General features: G+C 35.9%; 1 protein-coding gene across 3 annotated transcripts in view; it reads right to left on the reverse strand.

The window, feature by feature from the left end:
• Positions 1-9,480: 9,480 nt before the first annotated feature.
• Positions 9,481-27,115, reverse strand: part of GIN1 (gypsy retrotransposon integrase 1) — a 45,427-nt gene continuing 27,792 nt past the window's right edge. For 2 of the 3 annotated variants that reach the window (XM_074201412.1, XM_074201413.1), the window contains exons 5-8: positions 22,086-22,277; positions 21,798-21,977; positions 21,306-21,594; positions 9,481-10,547 (exon numbers count right to left, since the gene is read on the reverse strand). In XM_074201412.1, coding sequence (XP_074057513.1) covers positions 10,258-10,547; positions 21,306-21,594; positions 21,798-21,977; positions 22,086-22,277 — 951 coding nt within the window. In that variant the 3' untranslated portion in view covers positions 9,481-10,257. Of the gene's footprint in view, positions 10,548-19,691; positions 19,849-21,305; positions 21,595-21,797; positions 21,978-22,085; positions 22,278-27,115 lie in introns of all 3 variants that reach the window. The other variant, XR_012471612.1, reaches the window with a different exon arrangement.

Below are 27,115 nucleotides of genomic sequence, written 5' to 3' on the forward strand. Positions count from 1 at the left end.
TGGGTCACATCCCCTGGCAGAGATGTTAGTCATTTGCTTTTTCAACTCATTTACAGATGAGGAAACTGAGGCATAAAGGATTTTAAGTAACTTGCTCAGAGTAAAACAGCTGGTAAATGTCTGATGCCAGATATGAATTAAGGAAGGTGAGTCTTCCTGATTCCAGGTCATGCACTGTGCCATCTAGGTGTCCCAACATAACAGGTTTGTTTATATCCAAAGAAAGAAAGAAAAACCTCATGTTCTGAAGGTACTTTCTTTTGGGTGCCATCAATCTGGAAAGGGAAGGTTTTGGCTTTATGTACTCTATATGCTAATCTCCCAAAGTCCACACCATCTACACACTCATTATGTGATTAAGACATACACAGAAAACAACTGGAATCAATCCCAATATTTACCTAAAGAAAAAAAGATTTAAAATACTATTACAACTATTTTTTAAAATTACTTAAAGAGAAACTAACAGCTTTGATTTTAAATATCTCTTTGGAAGACCAAGAGATTTAATTTAGTAAATAAAGAATTTACTTTGGATTAGGAAGACCTGAGTTCAAGTGTTACCTCTGACTGAGTGATTCCAACTTTTCAGTGTTTTAGGCAACCCTCTAAAAATGCATTGATAATGTGTCATCCTGTAACAATAACAATTGCTTTCTTTTAAACCTATTGTCAATATGATATCCTTTAAGGTCCATGTGAGTACCTTCTCTGTGGCTTTAGCAAGTTATTTTAGAGAAAAATGTAAACTTCAATCACAATCATTTTGAACTTCCAATCAGGAAAATTCCTACCATATAGGCAGAGGATGAACTCTGCCTAAATTTACATTCATATGTAACTCTAGTTGAGGCCTGGCCATTTTTATGGATGAAGCTTAAAATTTAGACTTCTGGAAATGTAGATTATATTATAGTGTTTGAGGATAGATACTCCTTTTGCTGTTGAACTGCTGTGTGACTAGAAATAACCAGCAAATTTAACATCCCCAAAAGGCCCTGGCTATGAATCAACCTTAGAATTCTCAGAAGTTTCCAGGCAAGTTCCAAGAGCATGCTCCTTGGGATAGTCTATGAAGGCCAATTCATCACTTCCAGCCCCCTTCATTTGTTTAAATTATTCTCATCTTCAAAATTAATCTTTTACCTATAGAGAGGTAGTTTTCTTATGAATCATCTCAAAAAAAAGTGTCCCTTACATTTTCTCTGAAGTACTGATTGACTGCAAAAATAGGTTCTTATAAAAATAATCTGGAAACTAGGGCAATTGAATTCTAATGTGTGCAAATCTTGGAAGAATTACTGAATGTAGATATCTCACCCCAGGATCTGGATTTTTGCTAAGAGCCTTCTCTTTCACTCTTACTATTGTTTCTTTTCCATGTCCTCCTTCCATGTCTCCCCACCCTACCCCAAACTTCTCTTCTTGGAAGAGTGGAAAAATTTAACCACAGGGGGCCACATACCTTTGCCTCATCAGCCACAGAGTTGAGAAAATGAGTCTTAGTTCCCTCTCATTAGATACCAGATACCAGCTTCCCTTAGAACTAAATCTTGTCCAGGATCAGTTCATAGGCCCAGAGCAGAAGGACTGTTTTGGTGGAACTTTGGTTCTATTTTTTTGTAGATTTGTGCTTTTTATTAGTCTGATAAGTTGTCTGGTAAGTTAAATGTGGAATTCTTCTTCAAGGTTGGATTGGACTAGAGACTTTAAAAAAGGAATACTTGTTCCGATGTTCTAATCTCACTCTCTATTTTTTGCTACTATATGATTTGCCCAAGATCCTGGTCCTTGATTTCTTCATCAGACTAAATAATTTCTGAAGTCCCCTTCTTTCTAGCTCTAAATTAATGCTCCTAGGATCTTAAATGAGTATTGAGTCCTTTATAATTCAGTACTTCTGTAGTTCACTGATGGGAACACTTGTCTCCTGAACACTTGGCCCAAAGAATCCCAGAGAATCATAAGACTCTGGAAATAATAAGAATCTCTCAGGATTCTTCATTTTGGAGAAAATTATAGGTGTTTATCTTCCTTTTCTAGGTCTTTTAGTCACTTTAGTCACTTTAGTCAAATGAAATGAAATAAAACAAATGCTTTCAAGGGGATAGTGAAGAAATAACTATTCCTTTGGTGGGACAATGTACCAAAGTTTTGTTTGAGATTTTGTTAGATTAATTCTTTAATGTTCTAGGAAATTTATTTGTTTATTATCTCTTGTGATTGTGACATTTGTAAAAATAGGAATTTGTATGGTTTGAAAAAAAAGAATGTATAGGAAATTCCTTTATTTAATATTTCTTTAAGCAGAATTTTTTATTGAAAATGCATATTCATTTATATAGATTTACAAATAAACTTGTAAAACCTGAAGTGACAAAAGTTGTACTATCTCAATGTATTTTGGGGGGAAAAATTGGAAGTTTTAATCATATAAGTGCTTGGAGTGAATAGTTTTAAGAAAAACAAGTGATTAGAAATCTGGATTTTATTAGCTTCACATTATAAACAAAAAATGTAAATCAAAATGAGGGTGAAGTTTTACCTCAAACAATTCAAATTGGCAAAAAATTGATATGATAAAGGAAGAAAATATTGTTGGAGCAATTAAGGAAAGATAGGCACATTAATAATTTTGTTAGTGAAGCTTTGAATTGGTCCATTCATTCTGGAAAATAACCTGAAATTATGCTAAAATTTTCTATTCACATACTATAATTCAAAAATCCTATCATTGGGGCATATGATCCAAGGAGATTCAAAGTCAGAGGTAAAATCCCAGTGTAAGCCAAAATATTCATAGTGGTTATTTTTGTGGTATAGGAAAAAAACTGGAATAAAGTGACCATCAACTAGGGAATGGCTGAATAAATTGAGTTTATTTATTAAAACCAATTAACATTAACAGAATTTATACTGAGTCAATATCTAACTTGGGCATGACAGAGCAGGCCAGAGACAGAGTGCCAATAATCAAGTTTAATGAGAGTTTAATTAATTCCTTTCATTGTAAGGAACTGATTTACAAAACATGGGGCTTCTCTTTATTGGGCTCCATCTTGCTAAAATGAACCCACTATTATATACACAATTATAAGTGGGAAGTGAGGAGAAAAGTTTTGGGGCTTGAGTGATCTTCCTAGGACAAAACAACAATCATAGCAAAATTCGGGAGTTCAAAGCTACCCAAGTAGGAAAACAAGTGTCCTTGAGCTGTGAGAATGATCAATTTGATTGTATATAGTCATACACAGTTCTCTGATTTACTTCACTTAATACGGGCAAAATAATGCAGGACTTGTCAGGATTAAAACCAATTACTACAGCTGCTTTATTTTCACTGGTTCCCAGATCAGTCTGCCTGTAAAAGGATCTCTAGAAACTAAATTATTACTAAATTCATTACATATATCATACTGATCAATATAACAATCATAATTCTTTTGACATGTCCTTTCAGTCAATAAAGGCTTATAGACATGATTTTTTTTTATTTTTGTCAACTACCTAATAGATTCTTGTATGGATTTAATGTATTTACAAAAAATTTTCAGTATGGAAATTTGCTATAAAATGAAAAAGAGGGACATAGTTACTATATGACAAGGGAAAAACTCCCTAAACTCTGTCTAATTCCAGGCATAAATCTTATCTGACAGTCAATGTTGTCACAGAGTGTTAAAGGGAAAGCTCAAGATGCACAATGTGGGGACTTTTTCTTTTTCAGAGAGAAAATAGCATAATATTGAAATAGAGTGAAGAGGATCCTACCTAGGCTATGGTCCCAGATTGTCCAGGTAACCTTTCCAGGCACAGACATCTACCATAATAGTTGTTAGACTGTCACACATGCCATTTTTTAATACTTGATTTTATGACAATTAAGAATCATTTATGACAATTCAGACACTTGTTTTTGTTCCTTTGCACAAATGGTCTAATCTAGAACGCCGCCCCCCTTCACTTCAGTTTATTTCTTCAAAACACACTAGAGATGGTCCATGAGATATTTCCTGAATCCCTCTGTCATTAGCACTCTTTCCCTTTTGAAATTATTTTATATTTATTTTCTTCTGGTTTTGAGCTTGATATGACTTTGTTAGTGGTCTGATATTGGAACAAAATGAGACATTTGTTGATCATTCAACAAATTAAAAAAAAATTAGATGTTCTCAAACATATCAGGGAAAAGATATTCAATATGCTATGTAGTGAGAACTCCTTTAATTGATTCAGGTGAGCCCAGCTCTCCTACCCGTTTTGGTCTGTCAGGAGGGCAGCTAGCCCAGCTGGAGTTATTTATACTCATGTCATAGGAAATAATGTCAACAATCTAAATCTTTTTGTTTCCAGTTGAAGGCTCAAGGATAGCTTTAACAATTTTTTTTTTAGGTTTTTGCAAGGCAAATGAGGTTAAATGGCTTGCCCAAGGCCACACAGCTAGGCAATTAGTAAGTGTCTGAGACCAGATTTGAACCCAGGTACTCCTGACTCCAAGGCCGGTGCTTTATCCACTACGCCACCTAGCCACCCCAGCTTTAACAAATTTTAAGAAAAATAACCATCTCAGACAGCATGTAAATATTTCTATCAACAATTATATACATGATGTTAGTTCATACAAGTTGTATTCTACTGGAAGAATAATTTTTTCTTTTTTCTTTTTTTTAATTAAAGATTTTATTTGAGTTTTTGAGTTTTACAATTCCCCCCCATCTTACTTCCCCCCCCCCCCCAGAAAGCAATCTGTCAGTCTTTACTTTGTTGGAAGAATACTTTTTATAAATTATTTTTAGTCCATGCTCCAAGTACCAAATCTTAAAAATGTTAGGTACTTCATGAATAGTTTAATGTAATTGAATTTTTTGATCTATTCTGCAACTCTCTCTCTCTCTCTCTCTCTCTGTCTGTCTCTCTCTCTCTCAGGTTTTTGCAAGGCAATGGGGTTAAGTGGCTTGCCCAAGGCCACACAGCTAGGCAATTATTAAGTGTCTGAGGTCGGATTTGAACTCAGGTACTTCTGACTCCAGGACTGGTGCTCTATCTACTGTGCCACTAAGCTGCCCCCAACTCTTTCTCTTAATAAAATTGTAAAACTCAAATAAAATCTTTTTTAAAAAAAGAGAGAATTCAGACCATTCATTTTTATTAATAAAATATAATGTTTACTATTGTTTTCTTCTTGACTTATTATTTAGAGAAGGTAAAATCAAATTTTAATATACTATAGTTATTTCAATAAGAAAAACTAATAAGTAAGCAAATTATTTTCTTTTAAATTGTTATTTTACTTCCTAGAAGATGGATCTTTTAAATTTGCTGTTAAAATTATTGGTTTCCCCTTCCCCCTTCTTTTCTGTTACTGTGTCTCATAAAAAGGCACCATGTCATAGAAGATAGGGTCAGTCTTTGAATTAGGAAGATCTGGAGTCGTTCTACCTTTGAAACTGGGTGTGTAAACTCTTAATACTTTAATCATGCAGTAGGGCACTAAACTATGTACCAGACTTAAGACAATTGTATAAAAATGAAAGTTTCAGAGAAGATACCAACTTGCACTGGTAGAGGTACTTTCCTCCCTGGCACTTCCTCATACCAAAGAAATCACACAATTCTTTCCAGGTGTTTCTCATCTGGAAGGACTACATTTTTTACCATAGTTAAGAAATCATTATGGTCCAAATGCAAATCCAGGGTTCAGAATATCATAGCCATTTTCTTTAGTTCCTTACCTATGACTTACCTTTCCTTTTTGCATGTCCCTATGCAGACAGTAGCTTCTTTGTTTAAAAAATATCAGCCATGGGATATATTCTCTACTGATACAAATGCCACTTAGTGGTGAGTTCAGGCACTGCCAAATCCTCTAGGAGATATAGGCCAGAAATTTCTCCAAATATATATCTGTCTTTTAATTCTAAGTGTTGGGTGAAATAAAGCACCAAGGATATGCTCTCTATAGTTGAATAAACATTTTTAAAGTACCTATTGACTAAAGCTTTATATTATGCACTGAGGATATAAAAAATACAAAAATCCCTGTCTTCAAGATTATAGTCTATATACTATAAAGTGATATTTAGATATGTTCACTAACAAATATACAATATGTGCAAATGAGAGATCCAAAGTTTATAGAAGAACTTTAAATATTATTGTAAATGAAAATTTTGGATAAAGACCATTTAGAAAAAATTAATGAACGAGGGAAAAATTCATTGATAAATTTAGAAATTTGGAAATATCACATTTTATAGCTAGCAGTCACTTTTCATGATTTAATACTGCCACCTTGTGACTGAATTTGGAAACTGGAAAGCTTTTTAAATGTACCTAAACCAAAAAAAGATAACTAAAAAGCCTATCACTTCAACATTTGTTGAAAATCTTTCTAAATGTATTATTTATTTTTTCATAGATAAACATTATACTTGACAAAATATAATCTTTCTTGGTATTTGAGGATATTTCAATGCTTCAAGGATCAATATTCTCTTTAATCTCCATGGTTCAGCATTTGGTGTAGAAAGTCTAAGTATAAGAAAGTATAAGAAATTATAAGAATTTCTGTTAGTATCCAGATACACATACATACTCCTATACATCACTGAATAAACAATGCCATTGATATAACTGATACAGATTACAATTTATCAATCCTTCTCATGTCATTCTTTTCACTTCTATTTCCCATTATATTCCTCCCCTTAATCTTCTCAGAGAGCTAACCTTTCTAATATTGAATTTCAAGAGGAAGGAAAAAAATTCACACCACCAATGAACAGACTAACACTGATATTATATTTAATATTCCACATTCATAGTCTCTATCTTCTGTAATGGGGGTGAGAAGGTACCCTTTTATATCTCTTATAAGTTTAGTCACAATTTCACCACACTTTTGATTTCTTGTTATTGTTTCCATTTACATTAGCCATTGCATATACTGATTTTTTTTTGGTTTTGCTTATCTTACTTAGCATGAGTTCATAAATCCTCCCATTTTTTTGTATTCATCAAGTTTGTTCTTCATAGAATAGTAATATTCCATTATGGATGATGTGGTGCTGGCTGATGGAGCACCTGTGTTTTCTTGGTGTTGTTAGACCAAAATTAGCACAAGAAGCAGAGAATTGATCCATATTGCATCTCAGCTTCAGAGGCTGCACAATCATCTACAAACATAAGATCATGCACCAACACTTCCTCCACTTTCGTCTTGGCTTGTAGCCTTTTCAAGTTGAAGAATTTGCCATCAGTGGCAATTTGAGGTCATGTTCATCCTCAGTGAAGGCGTTTGATTACATGGCTGAAAACATGCTAAAAAGTATGGGAGCAAGGACATATCTTTGTTTCTCTCTATTGGTGTCTGGGAAATCTTGGGAGCATCATCCACATAACCTGGGTAAGCATGTCATCATGAAATTGACATACAATACTGATGAACTTTTCTGGGCAACCAAATTTTGACATAATTTTCCATAAGCCCTCATGAATGATGGTATCAAAGGCCTTGGTCAAATCTAAAAAATGTTATATTGGGACCTGTTTTGTTCCTGGCCTTTTTATTGGAGTTGTTGGGAAGAAAACACCATACTGACTGTTCTCTACCCTTTCTGAAGCCAGCACCATATGTGAAATCATTGATTACAGCAAATGGAATTTTGAGTACTGTGGACAAGTTCACTTATCTTGGCAGTGTCCTTTCCAGGGAAATACACATTGACAATGAAGTTGACACACACAATGCCATGGCTAACTCAGTAATTAGGAGTCTCAGAAAGAAAGTGTGGGAGAGAAAAGGTATTAGATTAACTACCAAATTGACGGTCTACAGAGCCATTGTATTGATCTGTTTATCTGTGAAACCCGGACCCTCTATCAGTACCATGTCAGGACACTGAATCATTGTCATGTTTTGTCATGTTTTGGAAAGATTTTGAAGATCATCTGGCAGGAGAAGATGCCAGACACTGAGGTCCTTTCTTAGGCTAAACTGCCTAGCACTCCCAACATTACTACAGAGAGTACAACTACAATGGACTGGACACGGTAGAAAGCCAGAAAAACTCTTTTATGGAGAATTCACACAGGGCAAGCACTCACAAGGGGGTCAAAAGTAGTGATACTGAAACACCTTGAAGGTCTCATTGAAGAACTTTAGAATTGTTTCACATGGGAGACACTGGCACAAGATTACCCAGCATGGCATGCCCTCATCAGTGAGGGTGCTGCACTCTATGGGGAAGGCAGAATTGAAGCAGCTCAAAGAAAATGTGACATCTGTAAGTTTAGAGTACCCACCCTGGGTGTTCATATGGAGCATTTGTGCCCAACCTGTGGTAGGGCATTCCAAATTTGAATTGGTCTGATCAATCACAGCTGGATACACAGTAATTTGCCTCAAACATAGTGATGTAATGTTTAGCAACTTCTCAATTGATGGGAAGCTGCATTGTTTCCACTTTATTGCTACCACAAAAGCTGCTGCTATAATTATTTTTTAGTATGTGGAGTTTTCTTTTTTTTTTTTCTTATTGATGCTCTTTAGGCATATGCCTAGATTTCAGTAGTCTCTACTGCAGATCTACTCAGTATGAGGGAGGGTCACAGATATCAAAGCAGCATTCAGGGAATCCATCTATTGTTAGAAGATAAGGTTTAAGTCAAACGTGATAGTTTTAATGTTACTGAAGGACTTAAGTTAATAGAAAATGTTATATTCTTGACTACAGAGGGCAGAATTAGGAAAGGGTAGAAACTGTAGAAAGTAGCCTTAAGATCTGAGGTAAGGAAAAATTTTGAAGGTTTTTTTCTTTTCAAAATGGAATGGTTTCCTGCATGAGCTGGACTTCTCTCACCAGAGTTTGCTAAGTGGAGACTTGATAATCACTCGTTATCAATGTTATACAAAAGATTCATCAGAAAATGGATTAGACTATGGGACTTTTGAGGGCTCTGCTAATTTGTATTCTGAGATCATGTGATTGGCTCAACTTTGAGTGTCTTTTAGATTTCAAATAATATATGTCACCACTGACAAAATCCTTCAGCCGATGAAACTTTCCATTACCTTTTTGATCAGCTGAAATAAATTTTTGAAAAATGGCAGTTATCATTAGCCTCTTTTAAAAGGGGTTAACAGTGAAATATGCACATGCGTTTATGAATGTGAATGTATATAAATATGTATTTATATGCAGGGTATCTCAAAAGTCTTGGTGTAGTTTTAAGTTTTAATTTACTAAAACTGTACAAAGAATTTGGAGATATTCTCTATTAAATGTATAGCTACATACATATCCATATGTAAACACATGTACATTTGTGTTTATACAGTTACATATGTGTGTATACATGCCAGATTTCATTCCATATATAAATAATGGATCAAGTTAATTAATGTTTATTTATCCTTTTTTAGAAAGTGATATACTGGGGCGGCTAGGTGGTGTAGTGGATAAAGCACCGGCCTTGGAGTCAGGAGTACCTGGGTTCAAATCCGGTCTCAGATACTTAATAATTACCTAGCTGTGTGGCCTTGGGCAAGCCACTTAACCCCATTTGCCTTGCAAAAAAAAAAAAAGATTCCATTTGACATGAGCTTCAGTTATTTCCTCCTACATGATATAAATCTCATATAGCATAAAAATTCATTTCACTATCTTAAAATTCAGTTTTAATTAGTATAATATATTCTGAAAAACAATATTTTGTGAAAAAATTCACAATTAAAAACAATTTAAATGGGGGCAGGCAACTAGGTGGCACAGTGGATAGAGAACTAGCCCTGGAGCCTGGACAACCTGAGTTCAAATCTGGCCTCAGACATTTAATAATTACCTAGCAGTGTGACTTTGGGCAAGTCATTTAACCCTATTCTTAAATAAATTTTTTTTAAAAAAGATTAAAAACAGTAAACATCAAGCTGGAATTTAATTTTCTTTTCTTAAAGTGAAGGTGCTTTAAACATACTCTGAATTTCTTTTGGGAAAATAGATTTTTCATAATAATAATAATTTTAAATACATTCATCATTTTATATAAATATATATAAAATAATCATCTATCAACATGTATGCATATATACAGACATGTGTACATGCACCCATTACATACATATACATATCTTATGAAATAAATTATTAAAATCATTTCAGAATTTAATATGTTAACATACACTTTCTTTTGTCTAATAGCCAAAGCATCATAAAAGAGGTTAAGAATTCTAAGGAAGCATTTCCTGAATTTGTTTAACTAACTTAAATATTCAAGGTCTTGGTTTGAAGAGTCCAACAGACTAAAAGTCTGCTTTTCAAGATTTAAATCGACAGGCTGAATGTCATGACCTTCTAATAGATGAGAAATTTTAGAATTTTTGCTTTCTGATAGTTCATGATCCTTGCTTGGTACAGGCAATGTGTCATCTGCTGCACAAATAGTTTCATCTTCTACAAGAATCTCTGGCTGGTATGATCCAAATGGAATTTCAGCTAACCCAATGTAGTCATGATCAGTCACTACTGAATCATGTAAATAACGGCTTTCTAAAAAAAAACAAAAAAAAAATCATAAGTTTGTTATGTTTCAGAAAGGCAATCAATTATAATTATAAACAAAATAAGAATTAATAAAAATACCAATCTAGATAAAAATTTCCTTTTTCTCATTGTCTAGTGAAAGAATAGGTATATAAAGAAAATATTTAGCAATTATGATAGTTCACAACTATGGAAAAATAAGCTGTTTTTAAAAAGATTTTTCAGATTGCTAGAAAGTTTATAGTTACTGGAGTCTTTTCCCTTTTTAAATAGCAAACGATAAACTATAATGTTTGGAAATTATGAAACCATTAGAAGTCTGCTGAGAGGTAACATGATATAGTAAACAGAATGTGAACCCAATGATCAGGAAGACCAAGTTCAAATCTCATCTTTAAACCAAACTGGCTATGTGAGTTTTGGTAAATCCATTAATGGATAGATAAACATTAACGATACAGTGGCCTCAGGTCACTCTCTTTGGATATAAGATGAAAATCAAAACTGTGAGAGTCAGTTTCTTCCCAGGAGTACCCTGCACTAATGAAATGACAGATCCCATTTAAAACAAAATCTATTTCTTCCTTCAGGATATTTCTAGAAGCACAAGTAATGAAATTTGGAAAGGCATATTAACAATCCTGATTGAACTTTTTAATGAAATTTAAAATTTTTCAGATAATTTATTAAAACTACATCCATGACATAAAAATCCTATTTCCTTGAATCCAGATTTCCTCTGAAACCTAGTGGCCTGGATTAGTGACACATGTTTGACTCTGGAAATTAGTTATTCCTTAAGATTGATATTAAGATCTAATAGACAATGGAAGATAAAATAAAGATGTGAAAGAGAACAGTAAAGGTTTATTTGAAATTGTGAATCAGTAATTTTGACTCAGAATACAAGTGACATATAAACATGCCAATACAATTTACACCTGTAAATTCAGGAACTATATTAGCAAATTGCTCTCTTCAATAAGAGTGTGATTAATTTTATGGTACTTGACAAATTAACCTGGGGGGGGGGGGAGGAAAAAAACAATCAAAAATCTAATAAAACTGCATAGAACTGACTTAGAAAATTCTATACAAATATGATTAAGTACAACAAAAATTATTCTGAAAATACACATGAATCATTTATGTTTAGAAGGTACAGCAACCTCCTTTATTATAAATATTATTTTTTTGCAATGAGGTTAAGTGGCTTGCCCAAGGCCACACACAGCTAGCTAATTATTAAGTGTCAGAGATCGGATTTGAACTCAGGTACTCCTAACTTTCAGGGCCTGTGCTCTATCCACTGTGCCACCTAGCCACCCCACCTCATTTATTATTAAAGATGAAGTTTCATTTTAATTTTTGAAGAGCAGAGGGTCCCAGGGTTATCAAAAAAATAGAAATTTCAAAAGCTAGGCCAATAAGATTTAATACATAATGGGCTCTCTTGGAGTTTTAGCAATAATTTACTTAATCTTTGCAACATACAGAAGTCACTGAAGGCTTTTATTTTTGTTTCTCCTTTTTTTCATACTGTCAATACTTTCTACAAAATATTCTTAAGATAAATCTAGTTTTAGATCATTAGGGTATTTTAAATATACCAAAATTGTTTTGGTGTACCAAGAGATATTACATAAAGTATAAGTTAATACTGACTGAAAATAAAGCCTAAATTTTGTTTCCATTTATTGCCTTACTAGCCCCATAGTAAGCAATAAATTATTTTCTGGACTCTTCAAAAATCTGGTAAAAACCAAAATATGTAATACTATCCAGAACAAGTTTTCCTTAAAAAGGTTAAAACTTGAAAAAACAAACCAGGTGATGGTATCCTTCTTAATGTAAATTTCTAACTAACTGGCATTAGCATTTTAAAAGCATTTAATTGAAGGAAACAAAATATAGACTTCCAAAATTGAATTTTAAATGTTCCACTAAATACTTACAAAAGAGAAAAGATGATGTTGTGATATTTAAGTAAGCAATTTACGAAATAAACAAACCTCCATTAAACTGTTTTAGCCAACTTTGAAAACTGGAAGTCAAATTAAATTTCATTTTCATTTTTATAGTTCGTCATGTTTTCCTCTCTTAAGTAAGCTCATTTAGAATCAGAAGAACATTGTACAAATAACAGCAATATTACACAATGATCAATTGTTAATGACTTATCTACTCTTAGCAATACAGTGATCCAAGACAATTCTAGAGGAATGATGATGAAAAATGTTATGTACATCCAAAGAAAAAACTATGGAGTCTCTGAAAGCAGATTGATGCATACTATTTTTCACTTTATTTTTTTGGTCTGTGTCTTCTTTCACAACATGACTAATATGAAAACATGTTTTACATGATTATAATGTGTGATTTGTATAAAATTGCTTTATCATCTCAGGTAGGGGAGAGGCAGCAAGAGAATTTGGAACTCAAAATTTTTAAAAATTTTGTTAAAAATTGTTTTACATGTAATTGGAAAAAATACTTTTAAAAAAGTGAAATGAGCTGACTTGTTAAGTTTGGAAACATTTTAAAGGAAATAATTTACTTGCTTATCATGACTGCTTTTGAATCAATGGTAGAAAAAACAATGGCTTTAGAAAACTTTATTCTGTGTAATTGCTTCATGATTAGCTCTGGGTAATTTTCAGGGTTCTCATTTAGCTGCTTCCCAAGTTCCAAAAGGTATATCCATTTCTTTAATGTACTTCAAGAAATGTGTATTATGGCCCAAATACAAGAGAGTCTATTATAAGCAGACTCATTTACAAACTGTAAGACAGGCCAACTGATTTTTGAATGGTTCACTTTCTATCCATCAAAGAATGAGAAAACATAGTGCTAAGCACTGTACTGAGTGCTGGCATCTATGGAATATACAGACAGAAACCAACATTAAGATTAATATTTAACATTTTGGAAATTTAGATTACTGTCAAATGTTTCAATTATTCTAAATTATTTCTTCTATAGTCCTTTCCACTTTATATATTTCAAACCTCGAAAAGTTTATATCATGCTCTTAATTAAGCAATTAATCTTTTTCATTTATGTACATATTACTAAAGTCTCTGCAGTGTCTCTCCATTTTATTCCATTAATTCAGCTATAATTTTGATGCTAATTTAATAAATTATATGTTCAGAGAGATCTTCAGTTAACAAGAGATTTTGGAGAGCATCTGTTCCAACCCCCATTTGCTGATGAAGGAAGCCCAGAGAAGTAATAAGTACTTCAACAAATATTTCCTAAGAACTGAGTACCTGGCAGAAGGGATACAAAGACAAAAACAAAATAGCTCTCAAGGAGCTTACATTCTATGGGGGATGAATGAACATCTATAAAAATAAATGATAGAAGGTAAATGGGAGGGAGGGAGGGAGGGAAAGAGAGAGAGAGAGAGAGAGAGAGAGAGAGAGAGAGAGAGAGAGAGAGAGGTATAAAGAAGAGAGAGAGAGAGAGAGAGGTATAAAGAAGGAGATGAACCAAGGAAGAATTCATAAAGAAGGTGATACCTAAGCTGAGCCTGAAGGACAGATAAAAATTCTGAGAGGACTGAAAGGATATGCCAGTTGTAGGGGATGTTAGCATACACACTGAATATGGAGTGTCTAATTTGGGGAAATGCTAATATTAACAATCAATAATAATTAATTTGGGTAGAACATAGTTTATGAAGAAAAGTACTATATAAAATAAGGCTGAAAAGAAAGATGGGAGATCTTAGATGTTAGATTGGGGAATATATTTTATTCTAGAGGTAATGGGGAACCACTAAAGGTCTTCAAGAAGGGGGTATAACATGTTTTAGGAAAATTATTTTGGCAGTCATTTTGGATAACACAATGGGGTAGAGAGGTCAATTAGGGAAACAAATTAGGAAAATACTGTAGTAGTTTAGGCAAAATATGATGAATTAAAGTGGTTGTTGTTTGAATAGAGACAAAAGTCACATGAAAAGACATTGCAAAAGTACAATAAAATATGACAACTGATAGATTAGGAGGAAGTTATAGAAGAGAGTCAAAGATGATACTAAGTAATTAGGATGACTGAGAAAATGCATTGCAAGCAACATAAATAAAGAAGTTTGGTGGAAGAATGAGTTTAGTGTAAAATATAAGTTCTATTTGAGATCAAATTGAGTTTGACATGTAAATAGTTTATCTACATAGAGATGTTATGTAGTTGATGATGTTTGCAAGACTGGAGCTGAGAAGAGATTTTAGAATTAAATATATAGTCATCTATATAGAAATGGTACTTCAATTCATGACAGAATAAACTATCACACCAAAGAGAGAGTGAAGAAAAAGATAAGATCCTTAGGGGCACCTGGGCTAAGGAAAAAATAAGATAAATAGTTGATGATGCAGCAAAAATTGATAATGTGTGAATTAACCAGAAGAGAACAATGTCATGGAAGCCAAGGTAGGAAGTATTTGTTGATGCATTCAAAAGCTTCAGAGACATCAATAAAGAGGCAGTCTGAGAAATACCATTAGATTTATCAATTCATAAAGTATTAACAACTTCAGAGAGACATAAGTTCAATAAGTGGTAGGTCAGAAGCCAGATTGAAAGAGTTTAAGGGGTAGCTAGGTGGAGCAGTGGATAGAGCACTGGCCTTGGAGTCAGGAGGACCTGAGTTCAAATCTGGCCTCAAACTTACTAATTACCTAGCTGTGTGAACCTTGGGCAAGTTACTTTAACCCCATTGCCTTGCAACCCCATCCCCCCCAAAAAGAAAAAGTTTGAGTATTTTAATTTAGACCCTCCCAAAAAACTGTATATGATTCAGCAATACCACAACTGAGTCTATATCTGAAATAAATTATTAAAAAGGAAGAAAAGACTCACATGTACAAAAATATTCATAGCAGCTTTTTGTAGTGGTAAAGAATTGGAAATTGCAGGGATATCCATCAATTGGGGAATGGCTTAAACAAGTTATGGTATATGAATGTGATGGAACAATATTGTTCTGTAAAAAATAATGAACAGGGGTTGGAGTGAAGATGGTGGAGTGGAGGCAGGAACTCCCATAAGCTCTCTCCAAGACCATTCCAAATACCTTTAAACAATGACTCTAAACAAATTCTAGAGCGGCAGAACCCACAAAAAAACTGAGTGAAACAATTTTCCAGGCCAAGACAACTTGGAAGATCAGCAGGCAGGGTCTGTTGCACCAGGGTTAGAAAAGGCCCACAGAGAAGCCCAGGCCACACCAGAGAAAACCAGCTCCAGTCATCCAGAAACAGACTGCAGGGTGTCTGGGTCCCTGGGGGCACCTGGGTCTGCGGCAAGGGTGGTAGTTTCCAGCCCTCTCAGTCCAGGGATTGCCAAGGACAATTGGGAAGCTCAGTAGGAAAACTCTACCACACCAGAGTGAGGGGGAAGTCAGTCCAGTGTAAGTTTCAGCACAGACCCAATTCCAGGTGACTAGGAGCAGGCCTCAGGAGTCAGGCAGTTTCCAGAGCACTCTGCCAACAGACAGTAAGAGGATCAGGAGAGATTGCAGAAGTGTCTTTGCTATCTCTGAGGCAGGACTCTGTGGCTGTGCCCATACTCAGATCCAGGATACAGTCTAGGCCCCCTATCACCATAGAAGAGCAAGGACCCTCCTCACAGCTCCAGGGAGTGCTTGTGGTCATCCACAGACCAGAGCACAGGTCAGGAGAGCAGTCAGTCTCTTACAAGACCTTGAAGGATTTGATGTCCCTGGGGGGTTGTCCCTGAAAACAGCTGCAAAAATCTTCAGAAGCTTTTAGGCTGGGGGGGGGGGGGACAAGGAAACAACAGAAGAAAAAAAATTTGACCATAGATAATTCTTTGGTCCTATGGAGGATCAAAATACACACTCAGAATATTACAAAGTGAAAAGTTTCTGTGTTCACAGTCTCCAAGAAAAAATATAAATTAGTCTCATATTTTGAAAATCAAGTAAAGGAGGTAGAAGAAAAATTGAGAAGAGAAATGAGAGCAATGTGGAAAAATCATGAAAACCAAGTCAGCAGCTTGGTGAAGGAGATACCAAAAAAAATACTGAAGAAAATAATATCTTAAAAACCAGTTTGGGTCAAATGAGAAAAGTAGTTCAAATGACCAATGAGGAGAGGAATGCCTTAAAAAAGCAGAATTGGCCAGATTTTCATTTCAGAAGAAAATAATTCCTGGGGAGGCTAGGTGGCACAGTGGATAGAGCACTGGCTTTGGAGTCAGGAGTACCTGAGTTCAAATCCGGCCTCAGACACTTAATAATTACCTAGCTGTGTGGCCTTGGGCAAGCCACTTAAACCCATTGCCTTTCAAAAACTAAAACAAAAAAAAAACCACTGAAAAAAAAAAGAAAATAATTCCTTCAAATGCAGAATGGAGCTAAGGGAAGTTGATGACTTTGTGAGAAATCAAGAAACAATAAAACAAAACCAAAAGAATGAAAAACTAGAAGAAAATGTGAAATATCTCATTAGAAAAAAAAAACAACTGAATGGAGAAATAGATCCAGAAGAGATCATTTAAAAATTATTGGACTACCTGAAAGTCATGACCAAAAAAAAAAAAAGCCTAGACTTCATTTTTCAAGAAATAATCCAGGAAAATAGCCCTGATATCCTAGAAGCAGAGGGTAAAATAGAAATTGAAAGAATCCACCTTTTAAGGGGCGGCTAGGTGGTGTACTGGATAAAGCACTGGTCTTGAAGTCAGGAGTACCTGGGTTCAAATCCAGTCTCAGACACTTAATAATAATTACCTAGCTGTGTGGCCTTGGGCAAGCCACTTAACCCCTTTGACTTGCAAAAACCTAAAAAAAAAAAAAAGAATCCACCTTTTACCTCCTGAAAGAGATCCCCCCCCCCCAAAAAAAAACTTCCAGGAATATTATAGTCAAAATCCAGAACTCCCAAGTCAAAGAGAAAATAATACAAGCAGCCAGAAAAAAACAATTCAAATAATCATGGCACTACAGTCAAGATTATACAAGACTTAGCAGCATCTACATAAAGGGATCTCAGGGTTTGAAATATGATATTCTGGAAGGCAAAAGAGCTTGAATTACAACCAAGAATCAACAACAGAAAAACTGAACATGTTCTTTCTGGGGAAAAGATGGATATTCAATGAAATAGGGGACTTTCAAACTTTCCTGATGAAAAGACCAGAGCTGAACAGAAAGTTTGATCTTCAAGTATAGGACTCAGGTAAAGCACAGAAAGAGTGGACAGGAAGTGCAAATTATGAGGGACTTAATGATGTTGAACTCCTTATATTCTTGCATGAAAGATGATATTGCTAACTCATAAACTTTCTCATTTATCAGGGCAGTTAGAAGGAACTTATATAGACAAGGCATAGGGGGGAGTTGAATTTGAAGTTATAATGTATTAAAAAGATGGCATTAATGAGTGAGAAAGGAATCTCCCTGGGAGACAGGGAAAGGAGAGGTAGAATGGGGTAAGTTATTTTACACAAAAGAGATGAGAAAAAGCTTCTGCAATGGAGTGCAAGAGAGGGATGATGCGTGAACCTTATTCTCTTCAGAAGTGGCTTAGAGAGGAAATAACATACACACTCAATTGGGTATGGAAATCTCTTACCTTGGAGGAAAATAGGAGAGGAAAGGGATGAGAGAAAGGAGACAGGGGGAGGAGAAATGGGGTATAAGTGATGGAAGAGAGGGAAGATTGTGTGAGAGGGTAGTCATATAAAACACACTTTTGAGAAGGGAAAGAGTGAAAGGAGAGAGAGATAATAGAATAAATGGAAGTGGGGATAATAGGACAGAGGGAAATACTGATGGTAATAGTAACTGTGAGAAAAATATAGAAGCAATTTTTCTGATGGACATATGATAAAGAATGCTATCCACCCTAAAGAGAAAGAGGATGGTATCTGAAAGAAATGACGTATAGTAGGATTTTTACAAAAGCCTGGAAAAACTTGATGAACTGATGCTAAATGAAGTGAGCAGAACCAGAATAACATTACATTAACAGCAACACTGTAAGATGAGCAACTATGACAGATGCAGCTCCTCTCAGTAGTTCAGAGATCAAAACAATCCTGAGAGACCTGTTATGGAAAATACTATCCACATCCAGAGGAAAAAACTATGGAGTCTGAATGCAGAACAAAGCATACTATGTTCACTTTTAAAATTTTCTTTTATTCTTTTTTCTTCTCTCATGTTTTTCCCCCTTAGTTCTAATTCCTCTTTCAAAACATGACTGATATGGAAATATGTTAAATACAAGTGTTTATGTACAACCTATATCAGATTATTTGGGGAGGGAGATGGAAGAGAAAGTAGGAGAAAATGTAGAACTCAAAAGTTTGCAAAGGGATTAAAGTAGAAAACTACCTTAGAATATAATTGAAAAAATTTTTTAAATTAAAAAAAAATTCAGGCCCTCATAACCTCTTTCCTAGCCTATTGCAAAGATCTCCTTAATGATTCATTTGCCTTAAGTCTATCCCCTCTCCAAACCAACCTACATATAAGTTCCCAAATGATTTTCCTAAAATTCAGGTTTAACAACATCATGTCTCTACTTATTAAATTCTGATGGTTTCCTATTTCCTGTAGGAAACTTGAAATATAAACTATAATTTAAAATATAAAAAAGTACTTGTTTGGCTTTTAGAATCTGTCCCAACAGGGTTCCCAACATATCTTTGTAATCTTATCATACATTACTTGCCTTCTTCCCAAACTTGGGCTCTTCTGCAGGCCTTTGTCCTAGCTATCTCTCAGAAATGGCAAATGCTCTCTTCTTTATTTTGAGCTCTAATCAAGTACCTCCTTCTTCATAAAGCCTCTTTCATATCCCAGGTGCTAGTCTCTCTAGCCTCACCCCTAATTTTTATATGTATTTTATATATAACTTATTTAAGACTATCTTCCTCAAGAGAATGTATGTAAGCTTTAATTTTTCTTTGTATCCCTAGCACTTAGTATACAGTAGACATTTAATAAATCCTTATTGAGAAAACTGAACATTTGATTGGAAATGAAACTTTCCAGATGTGTATTAAAAACGTTCACTGGGGGGAAGAATTAGTCCTTTTTAGAGGTTTCTCTGGCAGAAGCAGGAGGTAAACTATTAAATTGGGCAGATCCTGGAAATAAATTCCTTTTACCTGACTAGGAAGAGGAGTTAATGAGTTTTGAGCTTGGAACTTCAGCCTGGGAAAAGATTTCAAGAATCATTCTGAAGATGAATGCTGCTTGGTAAATCTTTGCAATCTTTTACTTTTCTTGGTTGGCCATGAGGGAGCTAGCTTAGATAGCTGTTATCTGAAAAAGAAAATGCAGGGGTGGCAAGTCCTAGTAATGAACAAAACCTACTCAAAGGTGACAAAACTCTGATTCAATAAGATGACCATAAACTTTTTAATATCAGCACAGAAACATAAACTGGAGGCAGAGCTAAAGGTATGTCTCAGAAAAATAAAAGTTACTTCTCTACTTTAATAGGTAGTAGTTAGATAGATGAAGTAGGAGCTTTTAGAAGTCTGTAAGCTCACTACAAGTTCATGGTAGGCTAGGATAGCCAAAAGAGCCTATGGGATCTTAAGCAGCCTTATATGAGACACAGTGTCCAGAGCAAGAGAGATGACTATCCTGTATTCTGCCCTGTTCATTCAACACCTAGATGCTTCAGTGTCTAATCTAGGAACAGAAGGGCAACAATTACTAAAGAATATGCAAAAGACAGCAGCTAGGAGGATGAACAAGCTTGAGCTCATCTATACATCTATACAAAAGAAATTAGGAAGAATTAGTATGTAAGAGGAAAAAACTTGGGGGAATATGATAGCTAAGTAGCTAAAATATTGCACAGAAGCAACATTAAGTTTGCCTTTATAAAACTCAGAAAAAAATTTTACATCAAGTTTCTCTTTAAAAGGTTTCATTTCTCAACTATAAAGAGATAGGAGTTAAATTTCTAGGAATTCAAGTCATTCCCCAATGATAAATGGTCAAATGATAAATTCTCTATTCATAAATGGTCAAAGTAAATGAATAGGCAGTTGTCAGAAGAGGCATATGAAAAATACTCTGAATCACTACAATTTAGAGAAATAAAAATTAAATCAACTCCAAGGTACCACCTCAAAACTAGCAGATTGGCTAGTACCACAGAAAAGGAAAAGGATATATGGGAGGGAATTTGGAAAAATTAGGGCACTAATGCACTAATGGCAGAGTTGTGAATTGATCCAAAGCACCCCCGCATTCAAATCCAAATCACATGCATGTCATGCATCTCCCTGATGTCATGGTCTTCTTCAGTATGAAGGACAAACAACAACAATGATCAATATCAAATTCTTTGCCTTCTTAATGGGGGGCTGGGGGTGGAGGGAAGAGAGGAAAAGAGAGAATATACAATTCAAAATTTAAAAAAAATGTTACATATTGTTTTTACATGAATTTGGAAAATAAAATAAAATACTTTTAAAAGATTTGCCTTGCTTTATCCCTGTTGACTGAATTAGAAATGATGAACAGAGTTTGCAAAATTTTAAAATTTAAGGAAAAACATAAGTGAAGTAGGGTACCTTGTAAGACAGGAGTAAGCATAGGCCAGGGGGGCTCAAAATACTACCACTGACTCCACCCTTAGACCCTGACAGAGACAGTCTGGGAATCCTGAAACTAAGAACCCTAAAAATAGCAATACTCCAAAAGAAGAAGAAAAATCTTATTTTAAAAAAATTAGCAAAATAAGACCTATAACTGAGATTTACCTTGTTCACTAGAATCTCTTATGTAAGGTTTAAGGTGTGACATTTTGATGGGTCTCTTAAGTCTGGTACCTGTGCTGTCTCTTAGGACAGCACATCCCTTTTCGGTAATGTAGTCTATGACGCAAGGACCAACCCATTCTGAATGGAAACGGCCATCCTTCCACCAATTTTTCCTTTGTCGAAGAACTTCATGTCCAACTTTAAGGTGAAATGGATTCAGTTGCTTTGGTCTCCTTTTAAGCATAATCTTGCTTTTATTTTGTGTTTCATCAGGAATGCAGTTATCCAACTCCATTAAAAAAAAAGAGAAAACAAACAAGAAACATAATTTTTGAACGATCAAAGTGCCTTTATGAGTACCAATGAGCATATTGCCCAAATGAAAAGAAGTCAGACTGTCAGGCAAAAATTATTGCCTTCATAATGTTCTAGATAAACGATGGGCATTTTAAATTAATTGTTAAATTGATAAGTAATTTTAATAGGAATTACTTGGTCTGTTGATGTTGTCTTGTCCACCATTATCTTATCAGCCTCTTTGACTGCACGTAAAATTTTGGCAAACATGCATATGCTATCACTACCTTCTCCTTCATGAAACACATCTGAAGCTCCAAGTTCATCTGGATTTCGATTAAACATTTGGAAGTATGGTATATTTTTTGAAGGTTCCTATTTCAAGAAAAAGAGACAGGCAAATTTGGTATAAAATGTTTTAGATGTCAAACTAATAATTTTGAGCAATAAACAACTTTAATCAAAGAAACAAAAAGTACAAACCAAATGAGTCAAATTGAAGGCATATGAAATAGCTAGGAGATGATCATCCCAATCATTTGGGTGGTCAAGGCAATACTTTGAAAGAAAAATTTTAATTGTGTTTGTAGTTCTTTCATTTGCATCATCAGGTTGAGATGGGTAGAAACTGACCATTTGTTTTGAACCAAAAAGTCCAAAAAGTTCTTCATTAATCTGAAAAATAAAACAAAAGTTGTATTTTCTTAGACTTGTAGTATGCATGTTTCTGTTGAATGATTATAACTTTCAATATAATTTGGACCATGTCCTTTCCTCTGAAAATGTTTATAAAGTCAAGTCAAAAAGCATTTACTAAGAGATTATTATAAGACAGACACTGTTCTAAGTACTGAGAATACAAGGAAAGGCAAAAGTCAGATTTGCCCTAAATGAGTCCATAATCTAATGGAAGAGAAATACAATTATGTACATACAAGATATAGAAAAGGCAATTTGAAGTTAATCTCAGAAGAAAGACTAAAATGGAGGTGAGGGTGCTATTTGAAGAAAGTGGAGTTTTAGTAGAAATTTGAAGGAAGACAGGAAAGGCATGAGGTAAAGAAAAGGAGAGGGAGAATTCTGGCATGGGAGTCACTAAGGGAAACAGCACCAAGTGAGAGATGGAGTGCCTTATTTGAGAAGCAGGAAGAAACTAGAATTGTATCAAGTACAAAGCAGGTGAATATAGTTTAAAAAATTGGAAAGATAGGAGGCAGGACAGGTTATGAAGAGCTTTAAAAATCAAAGAAGATTGTATTTTTGATACTGGAAATAAAACAGAGTTAATGGAGGTTATAGAGCAAAGGGGTATCATGCTCAGAACTATATTTTAGAAAGACTGATTTGGCAGAGTGGAAGATGAACTAGAGAGGAGGATGGACTAGAATAGAGAAAGTAATCTTTATCAATTACCTAATTAGAAGAAAGTACATATATCCAAAAAAAAAAACCCCATTGAAACATGTACTTGAAAGACAGCAAGAATGCCTCAGCACAAGGGTTTAACCATTTGTGTGTGTGTGTGTGTGTGTGTGTGTGTGTGTGTCTGTGATTCCTTTTTAGAAGTCTGGAGAAACTTATGGATGCTGTCTCAAATGATGTATTTGTGGTCAAACGATATGCAGAGGCAATTGACAGATGAGGAAATCAAAGCAATCCATAGATATATGAAAAATTGCTCTAAATCATTACTTATTAGAGAAATGCAAATGAAAGCATCTCTGAGATACCACCTTACACCTCCCAGACTGGCCAATGTGACAATGATTAATGTTGAAAGGCATGTGGGGAATCTGGAACACTAATGCATTGTTGGTGGAGCTGTGAACTCATCCAACCTTTCTGGAGAAGAGTTTGGAATTACACCCAAAGGGCAATAAAAATGTGCATACCCTTTGATCGAGCAATACCACTATGGGGGGGGCAGCGCCAAGATGGCGACAAGAACAGATTGTGTCTTGGGGGCTCTCTCATAAAACTCATAAGATAAGGACTCTAAATTTTCAAGAGACAGAACCCACAGAAGGACCCAATGAGGCAGTTCTCCTACTCAAGGTAACCTGGAAAAGAGCAGAAAGGCTCCGCTCCCTGGGGTTGGAGGGGCGGCCCACCAGAGCAGCGGTCTGCCAGAGTGAAAGAACTTCAGCCTCCCAGAGGCAGGCCCAGGGCGCTGGGAGCCACAGCTCACAGCAGCGGGGGTGTCTCCCGAGCTACACCCCGGGGAACACTGGGCACAAATTGGGGGAACAGCAGAGGACCTCTGCTAGAGCAAGCATGTGAAGCCCAGAGCCAAGTGGCCAGCACAGCCCAGTTCCACGAAACAGAAGCAGGTGGAGCTGGAACCCACAAGCAGGAGACCCCAGGGCATGAGCCCATTAAACCTTAGGGAGGGCAGTGAAGAGAGAGAGAGAGACAGACTGCAGAGCTCTGTCCTCTGTCCCTGGAACAGGACTCTGGGGCTCTGACCACATTCAGATCTTGATTGCAGTCTAGGCCCCCCCCCCCCACCTTGGCCCTGTGACAGAGGTGGGGAGCTTATGGTCATTCACAGACCAGGAGGGAGGACAGAGCCTCACACACTGAGACCCTTGTGGGAGTGTCCCAAAAGCTCAGGAAGCACCCCAAAAGCAGGCTCAGGCTGGGGAAATGAGCAGAGAAACAAGAGGAACACCATTGAGAAATATTTTGCTTATGAGCCCGAGAAGGATCAAAATACTCAGTCTGAAGAAGAGGAAGCACAAACTCCTGTAACTAAAGACTCCAAGAAAAAACAGAAATTGGGCTCAGGCTATGACAGAGCTCAAAAAAGACTTTGAAAATCAAATGAGGGGAGTTAGAAGAAAAACTGGGAAAAGAAATGAGAGAGATGCAGGAAAAACATGAAAATGAAGTCAGCAGCCTAGTCAAGGAAATCCAAAAAAATGCTGAAGAAAATAGCATGCTAAAAACCAGCTTAGGTCAAATGGATAAAACAGTTCAAAAAGTTATTGAGGAGAAAATGCTTTAAAAAGCAAAACTGGCCAGATGGAAAAAGAGATAAGAAAACTCTCTGAGAACAAATCCTTCAGACAAAGAATAGAACTCAGGGAGATTGATGAATTTACGAGAAACCAGGACTCAATACTTCAAAACGAAAAAAATGAAAAATTAGAAGAAAATGTGAAATATCTCATTGAAAAAACAACTGATATGGAAAACAGACTTAGGAAAGATAATTTAAAAATTATTGGAATACCTGAAAGTCATGATCAGGAAAAGAGCCTTGACATCATTTTCAAAGAATTACTACAGGAAAATTGCCCTGATATTCTAGAAGCAGAGGGCAAAACAGAAATGGAGAGAACCCACCAATGCCCCCAAGAAAGAGATCCCAAAAAACCAACCCCTAGGACTATTATAGCCAAATTCCAGAACTCCAAAGTCAAAGAGAAAATATTACAAGCAGCCAGAAGGACACAGTTCAAATTTTGTGGAGCTGCAGTCAGGATCACACAGGACTTAGCAACAACTACATTGGAAGCTCATAGGGCTTGGAATATAATATATTGGAAGGCAAAAGAGCTTAGAATGCAGCCAAAAATCAACTACCCAGCAAGGCTGAAGGTCCTCTTCCAGGGAAAAAGATGGACTTTCAATGAACCAGGGGAATTTCAAATGTTCCTGCTGGAATGGCCAAAGCTTAACAGAAGGTTTGATCTTCAGATATAGACTCAGGTGAAGCATGGAGATTGGAGGAGAAGGGGAAAATATGAGGGACTTAATGATGATGAACTGCATGTATTCCTGCATAGAAAAATGACACCGATAATACTCATATGAACCTTCTCAGTTAATAGAGCAGGTAGAGGGAGCTTTTATAGTTGAAGCACAGGAGAAAGCTGAATTTGAAGCTAAAATATGGTGTAAAAATGGGGTCAAAAGAAAAAAGGGAAATGTAATGGGAGAAAGAAAAAGGAGAGGGGGAAATAGGCCAAGATATTTCATATAATAAGATTTTTCTTTATTACAATGAACTATTGCAATGATATGGAAGGGGGGAAGGAAAGGGGGAATGAGGGAATCTTTGCTCTCATCAGAGGTGGTTAGGAGAGGAAACAGCATATATACTCAATGGGATATAGGCATCTGGAGTAAGAAGGAGGGGAGGGACCGGGGGGGGTGACGTGAGTGATGCAGGAAAGGATGGACCATGGTGGGAGAGTGGTCAGATATAACACATTTTCTTTTTTACTTCTTGCAAGGGGCTGGGATTGGAAGGCCTGTCTGGGACCATAGGGCCAGGTGGATGCTGGGCCTAAGGGGTGGTATGGGGGCTCAGGGCCTCTTGGCCCCAGAGCCAGGGATCTGTCTGCTGTGCCACTCAGCTACCCTCCAGCAGAGTCAGAGTGAAAGGAGAGTGAAAATACAGTACATGGTAGTGGAGAAATAATACAAAAGGAGGGAGTTCCGATCAGCAATGGCAATGATAGAAAAATATGGAAGTAACTTTTGCAATGGACTTATAAAGAATATGATCCACCTGCAACAGAGTTGTTGGTGTTGGAACAAAGACTCAAGCACATTTTTATTATTATTATTATTATTATTTTGGGGGGGGGTGCAGGGCAAATGGGCCTGGGTGGCCTGCCTGGGGCCGCATAGCAGGGTGATCGTTGGGTGTCTGAGGCCGGATTTGGACCTGGATGCTCCCGGCTCAAGGGCCAATGCTCTGTCTGCCACCCAGCCACCCCTACTATTATTACTATTTTATTTTATTTTGGGCCTTTTTTTTCTTTTTTTGGTTTTTGCAGGGCAGTGGGGTTGGGGTGGCTTGCATGTCACATGGCTGGGTGACTGATGGGTGTACAGGGCTGGATGTAGGCTCAGGTGCTCATGGCTCTAGGGCTGGTGCTCCATCCATTGCACCACCTGGCCATACCTATAATTATTATTATTTTTTTAAATTCTAATTTTTTTTCTCTCCCCTTTACTTTATTGCTCAAGCGAGTCTATATTTATGGGGGAGGGGGTATTTCGTTTACTCTTAAACAAGAATATTTTATTAATGTATAAAAACATTATTTGTACAAAATGAGAATAAATATTAAATAAAAGAGAAAATAGATAGATAGATAGATAGATAGATAGATAGATAGATAGATAGATAGATAAAATGCCACTACTAGGTCTATACCCTGAAGAGATCATGAAAAAGGGTCAAAACATCACTTGTACAAAAATATTCATAGCAGCTCTGTTTGTGGTGGCAAAGAATTGGAAATTGAGTGAATGCCCATCAATTGGGCATAAATTGTGGTATATGTACGTTATGGAACACTATTGTTCTATTGGAAATCATGAAGGATGGGAATTCAGAGGAGCCTGGAAAGACTTTCATGGACTGATGCTGAAAGAGATGAGCAGAACCAGAAGATTATTGTACACCATAACAGCAACATGGGGTTGATGATCAACCTTAATGGACTTGCTTAGTTCATCAGTGAAATAATCAGGGACAATTTTAGGGTATCTGC

This window comes from Macrotis lagotis, chromosome X (genome assembly GCF_037893015.1).
Source record: "Macrotis lagotis isolate mMagLag1 chromosome X, bilby.v1.9.chrom.fasta, whole genome shotgun sequence".
Lineage (NCBI taxonomy): Eukaryota > Metazoa > Chordata > Mammalia > Peramelemorphia > Peramelidae > Macrotis > Macrotis lagotis.